The sequence below is a fragment of the Anopheles marshallii genome, chromosome 2 (genome assembly GCF_943734725.1).
Source record: "Anopheles marshallii chromosome 2, idAnoMarsDA_429_01, whole genome shotgun sequence".
NCBI classification, from domain to species: domain Eukaryota; kingdom Metazoa; phylum Arthropoda; class Insecta; order Diptera; family Culicidae; genus Anopheles; species Anopheles marshallii.
The window spans coordinates 7,111,039-7,137,119 of NC_071326.1; the positions used below are offsets into that span (position 1 = coordinate 7,111,039).

A 26,081-nucleotide genomic window follows, 5' to 3' on the forward strand; every position below is an offset into this window, starting at 1 on the left:
TCGCGCCTGTTGCGGTGGTTGCTGCTGTTGTTGCTGCTGCTGCTGGTCTTTGCCCTCGCCGCGGCGCTGCATTTTCGGTTCTGTCGCCAAGTTGTCGTCGGTACGGAGGTACACTTGCGGACACAAACAATCGAATGCGCGACTGGATGACGACGTTTGTTCCCTGTCCTTGACACCAACACACTCACACACACACTACGCACAGAGAGTTGACTGGTTCAGTTTAATTCTAATGCCAAAAAGGAGCTTTTCCAACCTTGGGCACGCTCTCGTCTAGCTTGGCTTTCTGCTACGCTGCCAACACACCACACATGCACACCGACACATTCGTCCACCCGTCTTCACCCGGTTTCGGTCAATCGCTCAATCGATCTGTATAAAGATGTTGTCAAATATTACACTTGGCTTGGCAGAGGGTTAAGTCGCGCGGTAGTTCCCGGTAATCCGGAACGAGAGGAACCGAATGACATGCGGGGGAGGCTGGGGGGAAGAACGGGTGTTCAGCACCACATCAGCACATTCCCACCCACACACCACACGGGGACGACGCACACACACACACGGATGCACTACCACTGCTATATGCACCGTACTGTAAGTTTGCTGCTCATTGCTCTAGCTGCTTTCGGCACGGACGACGTCCCCCCAAGAACAGAAAAAACCGGGAAACGGAAATGGAACAGGAAAATGCACTCACACGCACACAAGCTTTACCGGCAGCATTTGTCGTTGAATTTCCCGCGGTCTCACTAGGGTGTTGGGAAACAAAATTAGAATTAAAGAAAAATATTACCCCACGGCACCCTGAATATGCTGCAGAACAGAACACAATGCTGACTTGATTTGCCTTCAAGTAGGATCAGGTGTGTTTGATTGATCTGTTTTGTGAGCCACCGCTTGCAAAAGGAGAGATCATATGGTGCACCTTCGTTACTTGCACACTTCAAACTCCTTTATATAGAACTAAACAAAATCACAACTCCACCTTAGATCCCTGGAGAAGACGATCCGACGATTAAACGCACGACAAGGGCTCCACCATGCATCCTTCCCGTTTTTTGCTCTCACTCACTCCGCACGCACGCACTCACCCTTGCACACACATTCACGCACTCTCCAATACGCTGCATAAAGGACACGACATTGAGCAAAAGGTGGCTGTACAGCTAGCTGTACGCCATCTCGTATGTCGCTTTGTACACACTGCTGACGCGCTAATTTCGCTATTTATGTAACGCGGATGTGACTTTTGGACACTATTCGCAATCACTTGCTTATCGTTTTACACATTGGCACTCACCCACACTATTACTACTACTACTACTGCTGCTGTGGCGAAGACTTAGACGAGATCTCCCACTAGTCCTGGAAGTACGGATCTATATATCTGAATTAAAAGAAAAAGGGGACAATTATAAAAAAAAAACTGTTTCAATTCTCAATGACAGCATCTCAAAATGGCACCCGAGCGCAAAATAAATCGCAATCAATCGAATATAACATTTACGCACTAACACTACACTGCATATCTTTCTCCAGCTGTCATTTCGTGTAGTGTTGTTCCGTGTTCTGTTATTTGCTACCTTATTACATTAATTTCATCCAAGTATCCGGGCGGAAATTGAGGGTTAGAAGTTGCTGTTGCGATTCCGGAGGTTACATGGAGGTTACGTCCGCACGCCGTTGTGCTATTTTTGTGTCCTGATTTCAATGCACGGTTCCGATATCACATCATTGCTCTCACACACACACATACACATTCTTGTGGGGTCTGCTAGAAAGGACATTAGCTCCCTGTGTTCCCGTAACAGGAATGTGTATAGTTATCGTGTAATATTTGTTCCACGTCTCTCGCGGTCTCTACTAAACACATGTACACTCAGGGCGCAGGTGTTCCGCTGTGTTCCTGCTTGCTATCCATCACCATTTTTCAGCAACTTTTCGGGGTATTATATCCTTCGTCGCAATCCGAAAATAAACTATGCGCTTGACTGTGTCCGTGAGTGCATGTATGTGTGTGATTAAGGGGGGAGGATGGAAATGTGGTACGACCTCCTCAATGAATGACGTGACAAAAGGCGCGCGTGCGAGTTTGGTCTGCTACGGAAAGGACGACACCCACACACACACACACATATACAAGTCACAAAGCGCACACAACTAACTGTAGTTGAAGTTCTCTCTCTCTCTCTCTCTCACGCACACACACAGGGAAGGTGAAGGCGTTGATGGTGTTGCCCGACTTTTTCCTATTGCTTTAAATGCGGAATTCCACCAATCTCACTAGTGCTGGTAATGCTCTTTAGTAGTTTCCCCTCCGAATGTTAATTCTCTGCTGTTGGATGCACTTCTTCCAACAGCAAGAGAAGCGCGTACACGAACGTTGTGTGCGTTTTGACGCGTACTGCGATCCAGATCAAAGCAGCACAAAATATTTTACAAGAGTTACTCAATTTTACATTTCCTTCCAGGTCGAACCATCCAAAAAGTCGCGGAACTATTTGGTGTTTTCTAAAAAATGTGCAAAATTATCAATACCAACATTAATTTTCCTTTCGGCCAATTCAGCATTCTCACATTTCAAAACAAAGAAACTATTATATGCTGCTTAATGCATTCAGAAGCATGTACACGATAATATTTGTTGGATGCTAAGAAAAACTCAACAGGTTCTGTATCGGTTTTCCAAAACTCTTTCACACATTTGAACCATAAAATTCACCATTACGGATTCGTGTACTTCAATTTAATGGGCACAATGTCTAGCACGGAACTAAGCTATTGACCATACTGGCACCAAATGCAACGAACCACTACGAAATCTACGAACCACTGGGACTCCATTATCTTTCCAATCCTGTTATCAACATCTTGTGCGTAACACATATCAGTCTTGCCTAATCTTCTCTAACCAAACACCAGAAAGGAAAGGTGAACAGAGAGGAAGTGCTGTCAAATACGAACGTCACTGGGCCAGGAAAAACAGATATCTCTCCTCGACCAACTTAGCAATTGCAACACATGTTTAACAAAATACCTTCATCAATAAAAAAATATCCAAACGAAACATAAATTCTCGTTATCAACCGTGCGGCCGGACTGTTTCCTCAAGTACCCAGAAGTGTACGTATGCGTCTGTGAAAACTACAATTTATTTGGCAACCCTGGCAGCCACACACACTCGATATGTCAAACTCGGATGGTCGCGCGGATGCAAAAAGGCAGAAATCGATTTTTCACCAATTCTACAACAATTTCCCAACCATCGATGATACTCCCTCCGGTTTGTGTCCCACGAAAGCCTACCGGAATTCTGTACCGCTTGCTCTCTCTTTCTGTACATGCTCACTTTGCTTCTCTCTCCTTCGTACGGCCGGAGCACAATTCTCTCATCATTTGTACGTCATTAATGTTGTATAGATGAAAGGCACACTGCACATACATACACTCGCGACCGCACGCACGCATCCCCAACATTGTACCGGAAAGTTTTTACCAGGCACGGTTCCAGTCACTGCGAAACACACACCCAACCACGCGCGCATTCGTAGTTCTTTGCGTGTGTGCGTTAATACAAAACTCACATAACAATCGAGCACGGGCACAACACCAACACCATCAGCATGTCTCACGTTACCCGGGAGAGACCGTCCACTGGTTTTTTAGGGAGTGTTTTTGCTTCAGAGTGCGCGCACTGCAACAAAACCGTATTTTCACACACCAGCTCGCCTTTTCATTGCGTATCACACAGCAGGAACACATACACACCTCAATGGGAGTAACGCACACACGCTTTTGTCAACTGTCATTCGGACGCACACTCGCTTCCGACTGCCAATCAAACGAGGCGCCAATATGTGCGTGTGGGTGTGCGGAGATGTCGTCGTTGTGTCTGTCCTGTACTCACATTGCAGCATGTGCCCCATACATCGTTTCACACAATTGCACACACATACAATCTGCACGCACATCCGCGCACACGCACCCACACACACATGAGACTCAAGACCCAGGGCACATCCCACACCTGGAGAGCTGCTCCATCCGCAGAAGAAAATCTAGATCCACTTGCTGTAGGAGGTCTGTTTGACTACCGTTGGAGTACCGCATGCAACCACCACAGGGTGTGAAATTGATGTTTTACCGTTGTGTGTTGACTGAAGCTTCATTGAACGCTGTCTAACACACTTGCACTGATTGATTTACGGCAAAAAAGTTCGCCACACACATCAAAGAATTCCATTGGCGTACATACACGGGCGCTGCCGTCTTCTGGATGGACACCTGTCAATAAGAGAGAGAGAGAGAGAAGGAGAAGGAATAAAAAGATGTAAAATTAGAATGAAGAAGCCCTCTTTGGTACCACGATGCATTCCATGCAAATTCTCGCGCTCACAAATTTCACACACTGATTTGTTTGAAAAAAAAACGTAGATTAAGGTTACTAACACCCCTGCTATTGGCCCTGTTCATTCCAGCCTACTCAGTACCATACGCAACAAAACCACACAACTGTCAAAACGGTGCGCGAGTCGAGCGGTTCTGTGAGACCATCAACTGCTCGGCATGCTTTGTGCTTTCGAAAGAAATTTTTCAGGCGCAGATGGCGGAGAACAGAACTTTCTTCATACAATTTGCCTGTTCTCGTCCAGTCGCTTTCACGTCACTGCTAATTGGTGCTAAACTAAACAACCGCTAGTTTATTTTCTTTTTAACGCGACGCAAAGAATGTGTTGCATCTTCACAAATCGATGAAAAAATTAGGTGCGATTCTCTGAACAACTTGTGCAAACTCTGAAACATGTCCGAGTTACGTATACATTCTTTACAAAGTATTCGAAACCATTCACCCAGTATCCTCCAAAGCCGGTGTTAATCATTAAAATGTTGTTGAGCAGACGGATGTGGGAAAATCATTTCCTTCTCCCTATATCTGCTAGAATAGGAATTACAAAGCTGGAAGAACATAAATATGCGTTCAAAGTACAGGCCACAGGTCTGTTATGCACAACAGCCCCAAAATCATCACCCACCTTTTTTGGTGTGTGTGTGTGTGTGTATCTGTGTGTTATTTATGTTTCCCATTGATTCCCTTCATTACACCTTTCATTCATCCATGGCAACCAACGATGCCTGAGATCGAGATGCCTGAGAGCGAGAAGAAGGCGAGAACAAAGCGAAGTAATAGATGCAGCATAATTGACTGCAAACGGATTACCTGTCCCCCCCCCCCCCTCCCCCCCCTCTCCTTCAACCTCACCAACTTTCCCGGAAAAAAGTCCCCCCCCACCTCCTAAAGGATGGTGGAGTGCCCGCGCGCGTAGGTTAGCCAATACAAAGGGCAATATTTCGAGGGCACCCGGACAACACCGGAAGGATGAGGCAAGAATCCCAATCGTGGGGTAGCGCAGCGAAGGAGAAGAAAAAAGTTTCTCGCCGCCTTAATCAATCGAGAGGAAAATCGTTCCGAAAGCAATGAAAATGCGAAGAAGCCGCTAACCGGCACACAGTTTAAGGTATATAAAGGATATGTGTGTGTGTGTGCTTGGAACGAGGAGAAACATAAATGTGCGATGAAAAAAGCAAATTTGAGTGCAAATAATGAACGGAAAAAGCTAACACTGCTAAAAAGGGGGGATAAAACGGGACCATACAACAAACCGGTGGAGCAAATGAGCAAGAAAATAGTGTGTGCGAGAGAGGGAGAGAGTGAGATATCAGGTGAGAAAGAAAGAGCGCAAGCAAAAAGAATGTGATGGTAACGTAGATTGAAGTCAAGTCCGAATGTTAGACCAGTCCAGCAATATAACCCAAGTACGGAGAGAGAGAGAGACCGAGCGCGCAAGAATCACAAGAAAGAGTCTCTTTCTCACAAGAGAAAAGCACTACTTTGGCGATCGGGAAAAGAAGATGCGAGGAAAATTAAAAATAGTGCACACACTTCTTCCCGGTAAAGTGGCGCCACCGTCGGGGAAGCGACGTGATCTCTCATCCCGCCCAGAAATGCGATACGAAAACGCAGCTCCCCCCTCCCCCTGGCTGTATTCCGGAAAGTCTCCATACACATACAAATAAACATCGTCGGAAAATTGTTTGCAAAGCCGGAATGAGCGTTGAATCCATGGGATTAGAAATGTTTTATCCGGAAAGATTTATATCGCTGTTGGAAGGTTGGAAATTTGCAGAATAGCGAGAGCTTCAGTGGTCAAACGATAAGCGATTGATTAAAATCATTTCCTTCGACGAACCGTTTTACACCTGCAATCTTTGACTCGTGGGATAAAGTTGCTCTAGCGCAACGGCAATAATATGCTCGACTGAGCGCAAAGGACACTCGGGGGTCGTGGTGGGGTATCATCATCGCCATCGGATTATATTATCAGTATGAAACTCCCGTTCAATGTTCCAACAATCCAACCTTGTTTAACGACGATATGCAGTAGCTTGATAGGGGTTAAATTGTGCGATCACTCTTGTTATAAATTATTGTTTATGGAAAACCGATAAACCAATTTTACAATAGAAATTGTTGGAAAGCTTCACACAAATCATTGCAAAACCATCAACTTCTATTTCGCTTTACAATTCGTCAGCATAAATCAATGCAATCATCGTTCTGACATGACCTCGTGCTATACGGCCACTTGACGCAACACTCAAAACACAGCGGCGTCGTAACCGCATCCCGTTTTGGGGAGAGACGCTCAACAAACAATCGTTTCGCCCTAGAACAACGTCCACCACACCACTGATAATGGACAACCAAACAAACTAATCAATAGCAAACGAATGGCTCTGGCCATTGGATGATTAGCAGGAACCGGGAAGATATACAAACAATTCCACTGGTGAACCGTGTGTCTTGGTTGCCCGGAACCCGAAAGCGATCGTTATCAAATGCCCGTACGGGTTCCGAGTCCCAAGCAAAGTAAAAAATTCAATCAACATAATTCCAAACAAACGTTGCACCAACCCCTTCTTCGCGTGGTCTGTTCCATGGGAGATATGATATCCGAGCGTCAAACTCAAATGTTTTATGATCAACACACGTTTCGGATGATGATGCATTGGAATTGTAGTGATTCTGGACCCCGGGGGACCTTAGGGGACCTCAGGAGACCCCTGTTTATGCTTGATGTTGACCAAATGATAGTAGGGAAAGATGAGATGAGCTCTAAAGTAGTCAAATCTTTTAATTATACCATAGACTTGTCCTCGGATCCTCGGCCTTATGTACAGTAAAGACCACTAAGCTTAGTAAGCTTACTCTCAAGAGAAGATAATTCTAACCTCAGAGACATTCAAACTGAAATCCATAGCGACGTTACTGAGGAAGAAGTAGTACTGGATGACAAAATTCCTCAGGATATTCAGAAGCATCCGTCAAGATTTTGGGGACCACCCAAATGGTGGTGGCGCCGTTCTTCACACGACGGGACCGGGGCCAATTCCCTTCCAGACCAACCCCCTCTACGCAGCTACGGATAAAAACAAAGTCAAACTAAGCCCGAAATGGACCTCTTCAAGCTCTCGTGAGGTTGTTGTGCCGGTAAAGAAAAATAAAAAATCAAGATTTTTGTCCCAATCACAGATTCCAAAGACTAGAAGTTTACTAGAAGTGTGTAAACCTTGAGCATATTAATCTCGATTGAGCATTGAAAGCATATATTAAATCAAGTATTGAGTCCGTTATAGCATCTATGGAAGGGCAACCTTCCAGTTTATTTAGAATTTCTATAACTTCCGATGTTCGTAAATCCTGCTTGAGTCTGTTTCATTGGTTAATTGGACAACTTGAGGCACGTCTGTCAAGCCTTGCCTTAACAGCACAACTCTATGCTCTTCAAACTCTTTTATTGCTCTTTATCTGTAAGCTTCCACCCAACCCAATTTTATTGAACTCCGCTTGTCGTCTTAACACTAAACAACCATCTTCGGGAGCGAGAACGTGTGCAAAAATGCATTAAATATCGATCAACCGGCCGTATGATATCAAAGGGGGGGTTCAAACGTAACACCCTTTAGATTTTTCACACACCTGGACCGGTCCAAGACCGCACAACCGGCTGATAACGGAACCTTCCCTTCTTGCTCCTTCATACTGACACACCGGTCTCCGGTTCCCGGTGGTTTGTGAACAAAATAAAACGCCATAAGCAACTAGTCGACCAGCAACCGACTGGCCAAGGCGGCAGTACACACTGACTCATACGCCGCTGGTCAGGTGAAGCAGCCACAGCGCAACATATCGCCTCACCGTTTCCCCCAGCGCATTTGTATGGGTGATATTTTCGCATACCATCTGCCCTTGCGGTGGACGACTTTCGCGTCCGGATAATGCAGAGACAGACGCACCCCATCATCAGGGTAGCAGCAGCAGCAGAAGAGAAAAAAAACAACAGGTGGGCCCAACGTTGCAGCAAAAGTGGTGGCATTGAGAGCATCACAAAACGGCATGGCATTGGTTTGTTTTTTCCACGGGTTTTTTTTTATTTCTTTTGTATATATTTTGCAAATTTGTGGAATTCACTTCACCACGTACACAGGGCAAACACGGATCGAGCATTTGATTTGGCGATCGTCTGCCTCGTTGGCAAAGCGTGTTAGAGACTGCTGTGCGAGTGGGAAATTGAACAACAAACCAGAAGAAACGGTACACTGTGACTAAAATAGCACCTCGATACAGGAAAAGTACATTGAAGCTAAATGGCCCAGCGTTCCATTAGGAAGAAAAAAACATCCAACATAGGCCATTTTTGACTTCCTCTTTGTCCGCGAAACCGTTCAAGTCATTATTATTTTCCTTTGCAAAAGGCAATTTTGTTGCTACACAAATGGGGGAAGAATAACGAAGAGATACTCCATTATCTTCAATTGATCGATTTTAGCCCTGTTGTGATGATCTGTTTTACGCAATTCCCACTAAATATCTGAGCTTGATGTTCGATGACCCAATTTTAGTCCAACCACCATCATATCCACAAGATCTTACAGGATCCCTAAAAGATAGACAATTGGACAAACATTTATTAACGAAAACATTTTTTCTATTACCAACCACGATCAGCACGACAGGCACGTTCCAAGCAGAAAGATTCATCTCAAAATAACAAGAAATAAAACCACAACGGAACGTACATACCACCAGTTGATCGGGGCCCGAAAATTTATGGCAAATGCGATACGATCAATCTCGGATGCTTCCCGGATTCGGACACAAAACCCGTGCTTGAAAGTACCACCAACGATACCCGACTTCTTCCAACAGTGAGCTAACACCACAAGAAGTGGTTTGTAGTGAGAAAGAAGCCGCTTTCTGCCGGCGTCGATTTTTCGATCGGTGGGTGGTGAGTCATGCCTTTAAATACTTCCAGACACACAACCACACCGTATACACGATACTATCTCCCCGACCGAATCGGGGGGATATAAAGCCATCTTGCATTGGAACACTTGGAGCATCATTCTGCGGAGTATGGTGGTGGTTGTTAATGGGTCGAAAGTTTAAGAGAATTATGTTCTGATTTTACATCAACCCTGGTTTTCCCTAAAATGGAGAGCAGTAGAGTGGAATGAATAAAATGAATTACACGCGTAAGCACGCGTGTAACATATTGTTTTGTTAGACAGACATGCACATAACCTAAAAACAATGACTCATACAAACTTACCATTGGTAAATTGGACGCTTCATCTCCTCCGCGGAAACGGAACCAGTGCTTTCTACGGGGATTATTTTTATTTCTGAACTTCGTAAGAAATCATGGAAGATTTCAATCTTTTCTTGAGCGTAACTAGAGACGTTGCCCCCAATTGTTAGGCAAATTTTCTTATTGTCCTACAAAAAGATAGAAGATCACACCCTTTCCAGCATTTATTCACGCAACTGACAGTCACTTTGGGTAGCCAGCATTACCTCCCGCATCGGGACGAGAATTAAACATATGCACGCACACACACATTTAAACGCCTTTCCGGACAAAATCGAGCACTTCGCTGCTTGCTCGATTCTAGTCGAGCTACCGGAGGAGCTGTCAATTTGTACATCACCAATTTCACGCACACTCTAGCAACTATCGCTGCACGCACACACACACTCGCTCACTCAAACTCGCCGATACATTTGGGCGAACACCTTTGCACTAACCCACACTCTGCACACGCACACAAACCCATCTCTCCGTGGGACCACTCAGTTGTATGGGGACGCACAGCAGTGTGTGCGTTTGGTCCGCAGCGCGTTTCGTTTTTGCACTCTTCTTTTACTTCACGCAACAGCGAAAATATGTCTACTCTTCCCATCGCCTACTGCTTCTTCTTGGGCGTGCGTATGTGTATTATGTTGTGCACGGTACCGTTTGCTGAAAAACCCATTTCGCTTACCGTTTTTTTTCGATGGAGAAAAATTGTATTTTGCAGTAGAAAGGAGAGAAGCAAAGGCAGAAGAAACGGAATTACCCCTTCATCGGCGCACACACACACCCACAGCAGACGAGAACGGCAAGTTGAATGAAAAATGGTTGCAAAGCGATTGGAAAAATGGCGAGTAAGGAATAATAACCTCCCAGTACCAAAGAACGATGCTTCACTTATGGGACTAATTGAACAATTTACAACACTGGGGCACTCCTGTGCCGCCTCTGAACGGAGCCTACCGAAAAGGGCCAAAGCCCGTCCCGTTTTCTCACACACCAAACCGTCGAGGAAAAAAAAACCGCACCAAAGACATTTTTTCCCAACCGTGGGTGTAGCAATCGATGATGAGTTACACACGGCTAATGAAAATTCTACCTTTTTCCAAGCACTCGAACTAATTGTTTCCCACAGCACACAACACACCTTTATGGTAAGCTTCCACACACCGAAAGACTTTTGCTGGACGCAGGAAATGCAGAACGCGTTTGATTAATTTCGGGTAAATGCCTATTTTCGCTCTCTCGGAAAACGCACGCACACTCGGGAACCGACTGCACGGTCGCACGGATACATAATGAGTAAATAGCGGACGAGAGTTGAATTGTTATCGTCCAGTTTTGACCACAATAAACCGCTCTGCTGGTCCACAGTGCGACAAACCGAACCAATCACGAGAGAGAGAGAGAGAAACCCAAGCCCAAGCAACGAATTAATTACACCACAAAAATTGGTTTACCTCGGTTTAAGGATGCACAAAAATAAAAGAAACGGAAAATAGTAGTCTAAGCCTGAAAAGTTTTATTGCTATGAATAGTTTTGGATTTTTACGTACTCCATATTTCATATTATGCAAAAGCTAAAACAATTAATTTTTTTGTTATTTGGGTAGTAACGGACCATACCGTCAAATTTAAGGGCTTGCTTTGTTTACATCGCGTCGCTTACGCTGCACACAAGGGTAAAAACGGTTACAAATGAAATGGTTTTTAATCTAAGTACACTTTGCCAGTGGAAAATTGGCCTAATTGAAAGTAAGATTCATAACGAGCAGTTGTGTGAAAAACCATGGAACAACCTGATACGCTACATCCATTAGATGACCAACCGGAGTTGGTCATTTTCCTGCAAATCTTAAATGGTAAGTAGGTGCGGGGCATCACTGTAAAGTTAATCTTGAATCGGAACTGAACCATTTGCTTTTACCGTAGGCATACACTTTCAACAGGAAAAGCTGGGAAGAAAGATAGCGTTAGTCGCATCTTTAAATAGCCAAGTGTTCGAAGCGGTCAGTCGACGGCCGGTTACCCCTGGATCGGGAACCGCGTCATTCAACGCCAAACTGGTGTGGCAGTGCGATCGCTATTCTCTTAAGCTAATGAAAACGAAGAACTCTCCCATCAAGTTGGATTGCTTTGAAATACAGCCGACAGGAGCTCGGTGTCTCATAGGAAGTGTCGTCATTCCATTGCGCTCGGTTCCAGTCGTAACGCTGGCACGGGTCAAGTCGCTGCAATCTCGATGGTACAGACTAATTGGAATCGAACATGAACGGTGGCGTCGTATGAAGCCGGAAATCAATTTATTGGTCATGGTGACGACATGCCAATATATGAACCAATGCACCATACGTGACGATGTTTCCACACCGGAGATAAGCGGCGATGAAGAATCGAAGATCAGTGCACCAAACCCTACAAGGTTTCCAAGCAACGTACAACTGTTGGAAGGTCGCGGCTTGCTGCAAGTAGGTTGCTACGATAAAGCAGCTGATCTTTTCGTATTCGAAATCGAACTTAAATGTGCGCAACATTTGGAGCAGCTTTGTCCCGGTAACGATTCCTTTTGTCTTCTCTACGAACTGTTTGGTGAGCATCACGTATCTACGGCTGAGCGGGTTAAACCTGGTTCCGCGGTGTTTAACATTAAGGCGAAAATTAGAATCAATCTGCGTACCTCGCTTGAAGCGTTAGCAGACTACTTTGAAAGCGGATTCAAGATTCTGATTTCGGTGCTGTTGGACCGTGGTCAAACACCAAACAATCCGGATAGGATCAAGACCGGAAAAACCATCGGAAAAGCGACCGTTGATTTCGTTGGTTTCCTGAAGAGCAAACATCTGGAAGACTTTAAGGCAGTTTATGCTGCCAATAACAACACATTGCACATGGTTCGGAACGTACCGTTTTTTGCCGCCCACTCGAATTATCAAATGGAAGATAAGCTACAGGAAAAACAGATAATACCATCCTTGAAGTACAAATTGTCGTTGCGATACTTAGGCAATGATCGCCCTATTTTAAAAGATGCAATAGAAACGCAGACCGACGCCACTGGAACAGAGAATTTAACTCCACAGTTTGAAGAAAAACAGCATACTGTTGAACAAAACGCATCCAAGCCAGAATCTAGCAAGGAAACTGCAATGAAACAAGTATCGAATGAAGCGGTACCTTCAGCAGCGGTTTGTCAACCCTCAACGCCACAATCCCCTCGTGAAAAATGTGTAGAAGAACAGAAAAAAGTGAATATTGATGCTATTCTTATGACATCCGAGCAAGATTTGCGCGATATTAGACGCACCTTTGCCTTTCTAGTACGTGTCGGCATGGTAAAATTCACCTCCTCGCCATCACCCGGCCTGTGGCAGTTGGCTTTGCAACACCCGAAAGCGGACACGCCGTTCACGAAAATTACGCTAGAGTTACTGCCCGATGTTGCTGTGCATGAGGATCGCATCGAGTTTGGAGATGTCACGCTAGAGCTGCTGTTTTCGGCACTTCCCGACCGAGTGGTGGATACAATCAGCAGTGAACCTTCCAAGCTGACACTGAACGGTCCTCACGGTTCATACGCCTTGGGGCGGCTGGACAATGAAAGTTTGCTTGTTGGATCCCGGGAACGGCAACCGGCCGGTGTTTTGGTGATGGTTAACGAGGGTGGAGAAAATGTGGCCATCGCTTCGGTTAGTTGCGATTTAAAAGAGGTCGGTTTAAACTACAACTGCCAGCTTGCGGTCATACAGGAAAAGGTAGACGGTTGCCTGAATGCAGGACCATCACTTCACGGCACGCAACTGAAAGGATTTGATGAAACGATCGCATATAAGCTGCTGGAAGAACAAAAGGCTTGGATGCAAGAGCAGCGTGAGCAGTTTAGCGAACAATTGCGTGAGAAGGAACACAAGCATTTGCAAGCGCTGGCACAAAGTTGGAAGGAACAGCAAACGGTGACTGAAAAACGGCTTGCAGAGCGTTTAGCGCATGTGGATGCCCTGGCTGCCGCCCTAGAGGAGTCACATCGGAAGACCGAATCGAATGTCCCACAAGATACGTTGCGCGTGAAACAAATGGAACAACAGTTTCGCGCACAATTAGAAGAGATTCGCGCCAAGGCGATTAGGCTCGAGCAGGAAGCGGAAACGCAGATCGAAACAACACGTCGGCAGGGTAAAGAATTGCAGCAACAACAGATACAGCTGAGCGCGGATCAGCAATATTTGGTCGACAGCAACCGGGCATTACGAATTGAACTGGAGCAGGAGCGTGCCAGATGTGTTCAGCTGCAACAGCAGCTCGAAGAGTTGACCGTATCGAAACAACAGTACAAGGAGCAATGGGCCAAGCAAACTCGCAAAGTGCATCAGCTGCAACAGGAGGTTAGTATGGCTCGTACACCATACTTTCAACCATCCGCAAAGGATAGTCGAATTTCCAGACGAAAAAATGCAACCGGTTCAGTGTGTCAAATGTCTATGGCAGGGAGCAGTGCCCATCAGGGTGCCGGAGATGGTTGTAGCATCTGCAACTGCCCGAAGGATTCAGACGACTAACGCGTCGCCGGCCCGTTTCGGGATAGCCTTAACGTAAGACTGACCTTGTTGTAATTAACCATTATTGTGCCTTTATGGGAAGATGTGATAATAAATATTTATTCCTTCTGTGTATTGCATTTCTGAAACGGAGTACTGTGAGGAGTAAGCTTAACATTGCATAACTTGCAAGCGATGACTTTAAGGAGTAACAATATGATGGGCAGCTTACGTGGTGAATATTATCTTTCGAACAATTTCAGTAAGCATTATATATCAGTTCATGAACTGTTTTATACAGAGCTGAAAATTTTTGTAACTAAATTTCGCGCAATAAACAAAGTGGTTCGTTGGAAGTATCGGAAAACCCTATTAGAAAGGCACCTTACGAGTGTATGTCATCTTTTATCAAGAATCGATGGCAAGGTAGTTAGTATGATAAGAAAAGTATTACCTTTCAAGGGCTCTGTCAACTTCTCGCTGTAACGGGCTATCATCATTGGGGTATCTTCTGCCGGAAGGAAAATATTTACCCACACTCTCCACAGTCGTCAAAGGTATTTAAGGACGACACCGAACTTACGCGCCTGTTATTCTCCGCATGGATCCCAATTTTCCCAGTTACAGAGTAGTGTCGTGAAGTGCCTATGGTGTATTGCTGTGCGGAATTAGTTCATCGCCGAGATGTCGCAAAGGCTGCTGCTGAGCAGTTTGTGTCTGCTTTGCGTCTCCAGTTTTTTGCTGTACAGTGGAGTGGTCGCACAAACCGAGCACAGCTTAACGTTTGACCGCTCATCAACTGTAGTCACCGTTAATTTGAAAACCCGTGAACTTCGCGTCACGAACTCCGGTCTGGTGGTGCAACAGATCCGTCTCAGTTCTAATTTGGATCCGGCAGCCCAATACACCGAAACAGCGGACGGATTTACGCTCACGAACGTCGCTACGGATGGGACAGTGTTGGAACTGGCAAAGGAAGTAGACGACGCCAGTTACTCACAGTTTTCCGTGATAAGAAATGCCGTACCCTCGAATGTTATGATCGTCGACTGTGCCAATCTGCTCAGCACGCAATGGTACGGTGGACCCCAGCAAAAGCATCAGTACTGGCCGGTGCAAAAGCTGCGCTTCGACCGCTACAGCATGCTATCGAAGGAGGCGAACAACAGTGCGGTCGGTGACCGTTACTGGCTCAATGCACTCGGTTCGTTCCTGTACGTCGACCCATGGGCACCGTTGTTCGTCGATCAGAACTATGGTCAGCCGGGGTTTATGTGTCTGGAGACGCGAGCGGTCTTGCCGTACGATACGTACGAACCAAGCTACGACGTGCGCTACACGATCGGTGTGGGTGCGAATGCCCGCGCGGCACATATGAGTGCCGTTGGGCACATCTTGGGAAAACCATCCGGCCATCCAGCGGAATCGATGGTAACGGAACCGATCTGGTCAACGTGGGCCCGGTACAAGCGTGACATTAATAGCGAGGTTGTGCTCAAGTTTGCCGGTGAGATTATCGGCAACGGATTCGGCGGCCAGTACGAACTGGACGATGATTGGGAATGGTGCTATGGAGCGCTTACCTTCAATCGCACCAAGTTCCCGGACATTCTCAACACGATCACCACGATCCGTGAGCTTGGTTTCGCCCGGACGACGCTTTGGATTCATCCGTTCATTAACAAGGGTTGCGAACCGTGGTATTCTGAGGCCCGCAGGCGGGGCTATCTTGTCGCCGATCACTCGGGCAACACCGATACCGAATGGTGGAACTCGGTGCGCGGTCAGGCGGCGTATATCGATTTCACTAAGGCGGAAGTTCGCGAATGGTTCAGCAACCGGTTGCAGGCCATCCTCGATGAGTCCAGCATTGACAGCTTCAAGTTTGATGCCGGCGAGAGCAGTTGGACTCCACCGGACCCCGTGCTAAATGGGCCGGCCGGCCGTCGACCAAGCCAAATTGTCGGCGACTACCTACGTACGGTGGCAACGTTCGGCGATCTGGTCGAGGTGCGGTCCGCTCTCGGTACGCAGGATCTGCCCGTGTTTGTGCGCATGATCGACAAAGATTCGAACTGGGGCTGGAACAATGGGTTGCCGACGCTCATCACCACGCTGCTGCAGATGAACATGGTCGGCTATCCGCTCGTACTGCCGGATATGGTCGGTGGCAACGGTTACGACGATAGTCCACCGACGAAGGAAATGTTTATCCGGTGGCTGCAGGCGAACGTATTCATGCCGAGCATACAGTTTTCGTTTGTGCCGTGGGATTTTGACAGCGAAACGGTCACCATTGCGCTTGCCATGACCGAGCTGCACCGCAGCATAGCACCAGTGATCATGCAGCGTTTTGCACTGGCCGTCTCGGATGGGTTACCGGTGAATCCCCCGCTCTGGTGGATTGCTCCGGACGACCCCACTGCCCAGCAAATTTACGACCGTAAGTGTGGTAACGTATCCGGACCCAATTGCGACTACATTGCGGTTTCTCTCCTCTTCCCCTCTAGAATATCTGCTCGGTGATGACATAATTGCGGCACCGGTAATAGTGAATAATGCACGGGTCCGTGACATCTACCTGCCGACTGGTTCCTGGACAGATGGTAACACCGGCGCTAAGCACACCGGACCAAAATGGTTACGAAACTATTCGGTTCCCCTGTCAATGGTACCGTACTTCACCCGCACAGTATAGCTCACTGTGGCCTGCCCTGTAGCCTGGAGGGTTCTACATGGTTCCCAAACAATCGCATCTAACTGGGTTCCAACGGTTGAAGTGAATATCTGAAAGGAAACTAAATCGTTAGTGTTGTGTGATCGTCTGATCTTTTCTGATTTCTTTTAGTGACAATAAATTGCAAATCGGTTGTTGTTACTACTTACTTTTCTTGGGCTCCTGGAGGTGTTCTCTTAATCGCGTTCCATCGAGTCTGCCAATCTTTCATCTGTGTTTTTTGGTGGACACCTCAACGGTAGGTGTCCACTACATAACCGTAAATCAATGCCATCAGCGTATGTTAGGATCTGGAATGCGTTGGTTGGAGTCATGGATGGCGTTAGCTTGAAGAGTACATTGTCTATCTCCTAAGAGCAAACATTTAGTAGCTTAAGTTGCCCAATTCAAACTTAACAGTCACACGTGAGAACTTCTTCTACCATTACCAAGGACTCAGGTCGATTAAACTACTTTCACCTTTCCTTACAGTCTAGGAAAACCGTCAATTTTTAACCATCTTTAGATATTTGTTACACAACCTCATAATCAAGCCGATACACGTTTCTCCCAGCAGGCTTAAACATTCCAGTGCCCCAAAAAGGGGCACGCTCCGAAGGTCGTTGAATGTTTGTCTCCCACCACTCGAGGCATCGCTTCGATCGGTCACCAAATCTCGGTCAAACAGCACCATTCGCATTTATGAAGTGCGTACATTGTTTCAAACGTTTCTCCCTTCTATGGCCACACGTTGCCACACTACACGTCATCCTTTTCCTCGTTTTAGTCTTCCCATTGCGTTGGACAATCCATCGAAATGGCGTGGAGATCGCATAAAGCCCAGTCACCAGTCAACTTGCGCTAAAAACATACCTATCACACACATACACTACATCTCGACCTGCACGCAAGTGTGGCCACAGTGAAGAGCTCATAACGACCGGATGAAATCACCCACTACATCACCACCTTCCTCCAACACCACCATTACTCAAGTATTCATCAGTTCCGCGTGTTGTAACCGATGTTGCCGGGGTTACACACTCTTGCGGTGGGGTTTGTTTTTATCCGGCATGCGGTGTGTGTGCGTGTTGCCCGCGAGGTTTATCGTTCGATACGCAAAAGTATAAAAAAAAAAACCGGTGACCCACACCGCTGCTCGTATTTGTGTATGTGTGTGTGTGTGCGGTCTGCTAGCCGCAAGCAGGCAGCATCTGCGCAGATATTCCACCACAGTGTGTGCGCGTGTTTTCGTGGAGGAAAACAACATTCGTCAAGCGACGGTTGCGGGCTTCAGATGCGATTCGGTCACAGTAGGCGAGTGTACAGTGTGTTGTTTCGTTCATTCGTCTTCAAACCCGCGTGCGATCGTGCACTATTATGTGAGTGTGGGGATTGTGTTTGTGTGTATGCATAGAATAGACCGTACCTGAGCAAACTGGTCACTACCGATCTTCGAACGATCTGCACAATGCATTCAAATAAATTGCTGCTTTAAAACAAAGTAAAACCGTGAGAGTGAGTGGGTAAAGTCAACAGCAGGCAAAAACAAAGAAAAGAGCACAGAAACAAACATTTTAAACAAACAATCTGCAAATTCGCCCGAAAAGTACGGGGTCCGTGGGTTTAGGGGTCAATATCCGTACGTTTGCGCCGAAATCCAGTTTAAACTAGGCAAGTCTTCCTAAGTTGCGCGGCTCAAAAACCTTCTCCCACAGAGGGTTTTGGCCATCTACTGCAGAGAGAAGTGCATTATTGTGTGAAGTGAATCATAGCAGCATGGCGAATAACGTAGCCGGACAGCTGCTGGTCTATGCCCTTCTGCTATTCTTCGTGGTTGTAGCCGTGTTTCTTTCGTACGCAATTATTCTACACACCGAACAGTCGCAGATGTGGAGTACCATCAAGGATCGCGGCGCAACACGCACCATGCCGAACGGTACCACAAACTACTGGTACTACATTGTACGGGGTAAGTTTGTTTTGTCCAGTGCAGGCATCATCAGGCCACCCCTTGGTTGATGGGTGTGCTGAAGTTGTTTCACACACTACCCGCTAGATAAGATTGTGCAGTTTCGTGACCTAGACCGAAACTCGCGCACTGTGTCCCCTCCTACAGACACGGATGCTCACTTATCGATCGGAATCAACTTCAACGTAATCGAAACTGCCACCACCACGAACGATGTGACCGCCGGAGGCACTAATAATCATACACATGCGATACCACGGTAGTGTTTGCCATATTGAGACGTTCGGTTTATTGAGTTATTCGCCATTCCCTCCAGCACCGCGCACACGTCAATCGATGGTGTGCTAATTGATTACTAAATGACACACTTAACCAGAAAGGTTTGCGCGGGTCGAAAAAGGGCAAGTTAGTGCGCGAATAATTATGTCCATGGACGTGTACCTCTGCCACTGTACTCTTTATTCATTGGCTTTGGTTTACATAAAATGGTTCGAAAAATGATTTAAAGATATTGACCAGCTAGTTCCGGGATGCGCGGGATCGCGTTCTAAAATGGAAGTGTATAACTCACGACCTCATTTGCAGGGTTCGTCTTTTTGAGTTCTCTTTTCAGCGGGAATCTTCCACTGTTGGTTGCGTCGTTCGATTGATGTGTTTAGCGCCCTCTTTGATCAAACTTGGGAAGCCCTCTGTTGGATCTAAATTGACCGTTGAATCGAGCATAGTCCAAAAATAAAAGTTAATTTTACATTATTAGAGTATTAGTTTTAAACATATCTGACGAATAACCTGAAATCCATGTTGGAATGTAATTAACGCATATAATTAGAATCAAGATATTAACTCTATTTACGAAACATGCGTGCTCGTTCATGACGCCATATTTAGCAAGACCGTTAATAGTTTGATAAGGATCGCTAGGCTAGACGAGATGTTTTTTTAAATTTTGTGTACTCTTTTTAATACGTTTATCAAGTGATTACTCTTTCCCAGTGTATATATTTGGAAGAAATGAAACCACCATGACCAGTGTGTGTTTAATCGTTAACATAGCGCACGTGAAATAAAAAGTTGCTTGATTTTTTCCAAAAATGAAACGTGTACAGGTCGTCAGTTACTTTATACGGATGCTAACACTAATTATCATTGTGCACAGCACGTTGAAAGTCGTCTTCTGCAACCAAAAGCCAGTTCCGGTGTACTATCCCAATCGGGTCGTTTTCACGAACGATACAAAATCCTTTACCGTACGTGTGACACGGTTCATCTGTACGGAAACACCGTACGAAGTGTCAGAACTTTTGCAGTGCAAAACCATCCTGCGGCGCAACAAGCCACCGTTCTTCAACTATACACTGCACGTACCGATGGTGTTGAACACGGTAAACTTTCAGGTTAAAACATACTACCGACTGAACGACTATCAGGCATTTCCAATCACGTTAAACACGGAAGTTTGTGCCTATTTTCGCAACCCTTCGGACGACATCTTTTCGCGCCATCTTATGTCAATCATGTTTGAAACGGTCCCGCATGTTATGTACTACTGTCCACATGGGGTAAATATGCTTTAGGCTAACTGAAGCAGGGAGCTTTCTTTGTACAACATTTAAAATTTCGTTCGCTTTTTCCTTTGTTCTAGAACACAACTTACACGATCAGTTATTGGCTGGAGGATAAATTCTTTCCCAAATCCATGCCGGCCGGAGACTACCGGCAGGATGTGTGGTTCCGTACTGGGCAGAACAAAACGATCTTTGCGTATCAAGTGTACTTCTCCGTCCGGAGGATGGGTATTTGGCGATCTTTAATCGAATGGTAGTGAGTTTAAACAAAACAAATATATTAATGTAGTGCACAGTCAGGTGGGTTCTACTTCAATATCTTGACTGCTGTATTTGTCGAAGTATTAATAGCCTGTCCAGTCTACAACAATGTTTTGTTTGTGTTGTAAAATTGTATTGTACTTTTTGAACGCGTGTCGCGTGAGCACATTTTGTTTAACAAAACAACAAATGTACTACGGTTGATTTTAATCAACAAATGCACAATCAACTAATATGAATGAACCTTTCGATGCAACTGTACCACTGTAGGCAGCTGATTCAAATTAGAGTTTTTTTTAAAGTTTATCCATTTTTTGTGCAAAATATCAAAATGGGCCGTTCGCTATTTTTGGAATGTTAAAAAGTTGGTCATTTTGTTTTGTTTATTTTTCCCCTTTCCATGGTCAACAATGGTCTTTATCAGCGAGATGTTTAAGCTATATTCTCTGTAGTAGAAGCTAAATGTGTCAAGCATTATTGCTATGAAAGAGATAAAATAAATCAAACAAAAAACCATAGACTGTTGGAAACGAACGATCATTTGATTTGAACGATTTAATACAAATATGTATTAGTGCTGTACAATTAACAACGAACGATTAAAAATCGATTGTAATTTGTAAACTAAAAATTGCACTCTTCACCCTCTCACTGTACTGCTGCGTAGCTTGCGTACTATCCGAAAGATAATCATAACGTTTGCGACACTTTAGCGGTCAACCCAAACGGAAAAGTCAACATACTCTCCGGCTTTGGCAGGTTTGATTGTCAATTAGATAGAGCAGTGGTTGAGTTTTGCATTCGAGCTGCCCAGTGGAGTATCAGTTATTCTTTTTACATAATATAAAATCAAACGAAACATTTAAGAAACTTTTAGGAAAGTCGGACAGCTTCACCTTCAACAAACTGTGTACAATGGTTTATATGTGCATGATGATACAGCGATTCGTATATCCGTGGCAGTTAAGCATTGTCTTAATCGGGTTGTTTATCTTTGTCGCTTATCGTGCCGGGCTCTGAGCATAATTATTCTTGTCACATTTTTGCAGTTGAAACAAGTTTGCACTAGATTCCACTACCCCGTTTGCCACTACACACATCAAATGCTTTTGCAAACTGCAAACTTCCTGTACTGTAGTTTCTCGCTTGGCAAACAGTAGCAGACTGGACTCGATTCAGCTGTTGACTTGCTGGCTCAAGTGCCTTAAAACTGAATCTCGATACCTTCACGTCGTGCAAATATTGTGGCCAATCTTTGCCACAATCGTGTGACATATGTAAAGCGTACAGTGTCATTATTTAATCTACTTTCGGTTAGGGAGTACACATGTACGGAATTAAAATATTCCAGCTACAGCATTTATTTGTTTATGTTACTACCCCATATCGCAGCATCCACATGTTCCACTTTTTTCTCTTTCTGCCTTTAGAGCGCTACATATCTAATGCTCCATTCCAGTGATGCTGTGTACCCTTGGTCTCGAAAGGAAGGGCGGAATCGAAGATTGCCTTGAATTGTTTGTTGTAAACAGCATGCTTGTTTACGCTCAGCGAACGCATACAAACGCGCACGTGTAAACATAGTTGAAATGATCGCATTGCTGGATGCCGGTGCATACGTTTAAGCCTCCATTCGCCGCGTGAATCATAACGCATTTATGTACGTATAGCTGTATTTGCCATACCTGTGGGCCGCAAACATGAACACACGGAGAGAGAGAGAGATAGAGAAAGAACGCGTACGAACTTGCTTTGCGAATGATCTCACAGATGGCGCTGCTTGCCTAGACGCGTGTTCATGGATTGAACATCGAAAGATAGCAATCAAGAATGCGCCACCATTGTTAAACGACGAACATCCCGTCAAGTACTGTTTGTTGAACTCCGATTCGAATTGAATTTCTCTGGAGTTGTGTCAATTATTATAACTACTATTGTTTTATAGTTAATAATTTGATAAGGATCGTTATTTTGCAAAGGTAATGCGTGTCCAACCATCGCAATTACGATGTGATGATATGGAGGTCGTTTGTTCGTTTGAGGATTAAAAAATTACACAAAATCTTTTCTACTGCAGATGGAAGCTGAAAGAATTATAATAAAAATAGCATCTTACATAGTGTAAGTAGAACAGAAAGGGACAGGATTATTTCCCAAAATCTTTGCCGGCCTGAGACTACCAACAAGATAAGCGGGTCTGTACTGATTGTAATCAGCTTGTACGAATAGTAAACACAGAACAGAACAGAACTACGCGTGTCGGAGATGCTTTCAGTGTAACCCAAATTCACATTTGAATTTAAAAATGTAAGCGTCGAAAAGAGTTTGACATCACTGGTACTAACGAACCATCGGCGAAGCTGCACGGTAGTGCACAGAGCGCCGCTCGAACAAGCTTTGCAATATATCACACAAATGGCGCTGCATGTCATTCGGTGGGTTTATTGGATATAGTTGATTGAGAACACGTTACATTGCCTCACCATATGCTAATGAGGTGAATAGTATTGTGAGTTGAATTCTCACCCTCTTTTCTTTCAAGTTCTGAAGCTTTTGTGTTCAAAATTCAACGGCAAAATTCAAAATTCAAAACAAGCAATTTATTTGCAAACCGCCTAAATACCTTCATCTGTTATGAATCTTTTTTTTTCTCAAAGAGTGATATAAAACAATAATACTTTTCTATTCTGTAAGAGTTTTGTTTCATCAAAAATTGTTATTTAAATTACACATTCTACACTCTCATTCTTGGACTACGCACATTAGTCGGTGTATTGTATCTGTTGACAGTAAGAGTGATTTACTGACTCGTACCGTGTGCTCAGCGCTCCTATCGGTCAATTTCTAAATGACGCTTGGTAATTACTTCAAATAATCTAAATAATCTCCTTAATCACTCTGCTAATCCGCGTCTGGTTGACATAAATCAACCCAGTAGCGTTGCAGTGTTGTGAGCAATACTGGGGAATGTTTCGTTGAAGCTACAGCGTCTCCTAGTCACGATTACAATTTGTCGCCCGTGGTTGTTTGTTTAGGTTCGTGTAACATATTCTTAGGTGTGCTTGGGAAAAAAAAGTTTTTAACGCTAACGTAAAAGACGGCCGGAAAGAGAACCGAAGAATGCCGTCGTGATCGTACATGCAACAGGCAGTACATTCAGTACAATTTATCTTGCTACGGAGAGGGACGGGTGCAGGAACATGAAGCGAGACGCCAACCCAAAGCACCAACTTCCCACTAGACGTCGCTTAATTAGACGTGATGTCGTCCCTTTTCGTTTTTCTACATTTTTCTCTGATGGATTTTTGTGCTTCTTCTATTAGACGAGCAAAATGTTGACAGAGAACATCAACTTGGCTGGCATCATGTCAGCGGTCGATGCAAATTATTAAAAAAAAACGAACGGAGCACACACACAAAACAATGAACTGTGCTTGAGATCTTGTGCCGACGACGAAAGCGAAGAGAGAATTTCGACAAATCAGTACCAGAAGAACGATCTTCATAGTCCTCCGTACATCAGCCACTGTACTGAAGCATTATCGTCAATATCAGCAACCATTTTTGGAGTAATTCTTAAAGTATATCACAAGTTGTTTTATATTAAAAAAGGAAAGTAGTCGTTGTGACGGTGCTCTTGGCATTAGTACACATGCCATACATCATGTTAATTACGATCCAAATCACCAAACCAAACCCACAAATGTCGTTCAACAGTGGTGGTAAACCCTTCCGCTCACAAATTGCACCTGTAGCGTTCAAAACCATCACCTCCCCAATCAAGCGGCAGCTGAGTGACACAAAACAAGCATAATTGACGTTAATCATATTTTTCGTCAGGCTGCATGCGCATTAGCAAATGGGTTCACGCGTTGGATTATTTAGCATTATAGAAAGAATAATAGCGATACTGCCGGTTTGCCATAACACGTGTTTATTTGCCCTTTCTGCCAATTTATATATCGGACAAGTAAAAAAGAGAAGATGTTAAAAGGTCCTCCCAAGAATAATGTGTTCAATGCCTCGAAACAGGCTTAAATTTAGAGGGCAAAATTAAGTCCAAATTGTTACCCCGCTCCTTATTAACTTCCAAGAAATACTCCTCAATACTCCGTAAGTACTTCAACGCGCCTTCATGAATTTCAAGTTACAGTATTCTACGATCATTATATTGCAATACATGAACCACCGCTGAGTACTAGTCGTTGATGTCCCGATTAATGCATATTGTTCTGATTCTTGTAACTCATTACAGACATGGACAAGATACGCAACATGACGGACGTGCTTCACATGGATCGTTCGACACACGTCGTCCCAACGCCGGTTGGCTTCCGAGTGGTCGGCAAGGACTTCGAGATCCATTTCGACCGTATCAACGTAACGCATGCCGACGAGGACGAGACGGTCCCACACCAACCACAGGAGGACTACATACCAACGCTCGTGAAACGCAAGACGTACGTTTGGGAGATAACAAGACGCCAACCTGCTGCCAACATTACCGTACCGGTGTTCCTGGGAAAGATCCACGACAAGCAGGCCATTCCACCGTTTCAAAATGCAATTCCACCGCCGGATTCTGACACTAAAAAAGAGTAGCGTAACATCGTTGCGATTTACCGGTAGTCCGCAACGAACAGTGCTTAAAAGTAAGGAAACATAAGCAGCTATAAAATGCGTTCGTATGTATAAGTTTCGGCTGTATTTTTGTTTTTTAATAGACACCAGCTCAATATTTTAAGACATTAGATTAGGACTGTTGGTTGCAATGTTGAAGCGTTACAGTTAGTTGACCTAAAAGGGAAACCATGTTTTGAGATGTTTTGTTACCTTAAAGCTAAGTTAATAGATTATTTACCCTTTTATGTCACATTTGACAGAACAATCGTTATCTCTCGTTATGTTATTTGACATTGTTATGCTTTAAGTGTTGTACAAGGCATGGAGTTTGTTGTTTTGAATTACTTCTTTTTGTCAACAACAGCTGTATTTATAGAATGAACATGCAATTGGCATGACATTGGAACGGAAATGTTGGTGGGATGGGATAACTGGAACCAGGCATTAATTAAAACATAGATTCATATGCATTTATTGTGAATTGAAGACATGATGATAGAAGGCGTAAGGAGGTAACGAGGCTGAGTAATAAAAGTCGTACTTTATTCTCAAAAACCGTGAAAAAATTAGAAATATTGAATGAACATAAATGAAGTTAACCTTTATCCCAACTCCATGCGCTAAGTGAGAATCATCCAAAGAGAACGACCCAATTCAAGCGAACTATATGTCCACCGCACCAGAAATGCGAACACTTCAGCCGATAATTAATGGTCTGCA

The 26,081-nt window shown here is 44.7% G+C and overlaps 3 protein-coding genes across 3 annotated transcripts; all 3 read left to right on the top strand.

Annotated features, from left to right (window-relative positions):
* Positions 1 to 11,481: 11,481 nt before the first annotated feature.
* On the top strand, positions 11,482 to 14,245 carry LOC128708930 (centrosomal protein of 120 kDa-like). Its single transcript, XM_053803911.1, has 2 exons — positions 11,482 to 11,554; positions 11,625 to 14,245. The coding sequence occupies exons 1-2, from the start codon at positions 11,482 to 11,484 to the stop codon at positions 14,243 to 14,245; spliced, it is 2,694 nt and encodes an 897-aa protein (XP_053659886.1).
* Positions 14,246 to 14,908: 663 nt separating this feature from the next.
* Positions 14,909 to 16,922, top strand: LOC128709838 (myogenesis-regulating glycosidase). Its single transcript, XM_053804862.1, has 2 exons — positions 14,909 to 16,667; positions 16,735 to 16,922. Exons 1-2 carry the CDS (start codon positions 14,909 to 14,911, stop codon positions 16,920 to 16,922), a joined length of 1,947 nt encoding a protein of 648 aa, XP_053660837.1.
* A 1,797-nt stretch (positions 16,923 to 18,719) lies between these two features.
* Positions 18,720 to 25,340, top strand: LOC128707446 (uncharacterized). Its single transcript, XM_053802398.1, has 2 exons — positions 18,720 to 18,912; positions 24,994 to 25,340. Exons 1-2 carry the CDS (start codon positions 18,720 to 18,722, stop codon positions 25,338 to 25,340), a joined length of 540 nt encoding a protein of 179 aa, XP_053658373.1.
* The last annotated feature ends 741 nt before the right edge of the window (positions 25,341 to 26,081 follow it).

Coding starts and splice junctions, on each gene's coding strand:
- LOC128709838 (XM_053804862.1), top strand. CDS start 14,909: ATGTCGCAAAGGCTGCTGCTGAGCAGTTTGTGTCTGCTTTGCGTCTCC. Junction 16,668..16,734: donor TGCCCAGCAAATTTACGACC/GTAAGTGTGGTA, acceptor CTTCCCCTCTAG/AATATCTGCTCGGTGATGAC.
- LOC128708930 (XM_053803911.1), top strand. CDS start 11,482: ATGGAACAACCTGATACGCTACATCCATTAGATGACCAACCGGAGTTG. Junction 11,555..11,624: donor TTTCCTGCAAATCTTAAATG/GTAAGTAGGTGC, acceptor CTTTTACCGTAG/GCATACACTTTCAACAGGAA.
- LOC128707446 (XM_053802398.1), top strand. CDS start 18,720: ATGGCGAATAACGTAGCCGGACAGCTGCTGGTCTATGCCCTTCTGCTA. Junction 18,913..24,993: donor CTGGTACTACATTGTACGGG/GTAAGTTTGTTT, acceptor AACTCATTACAG/ACATGGACAAGATACGCAAC.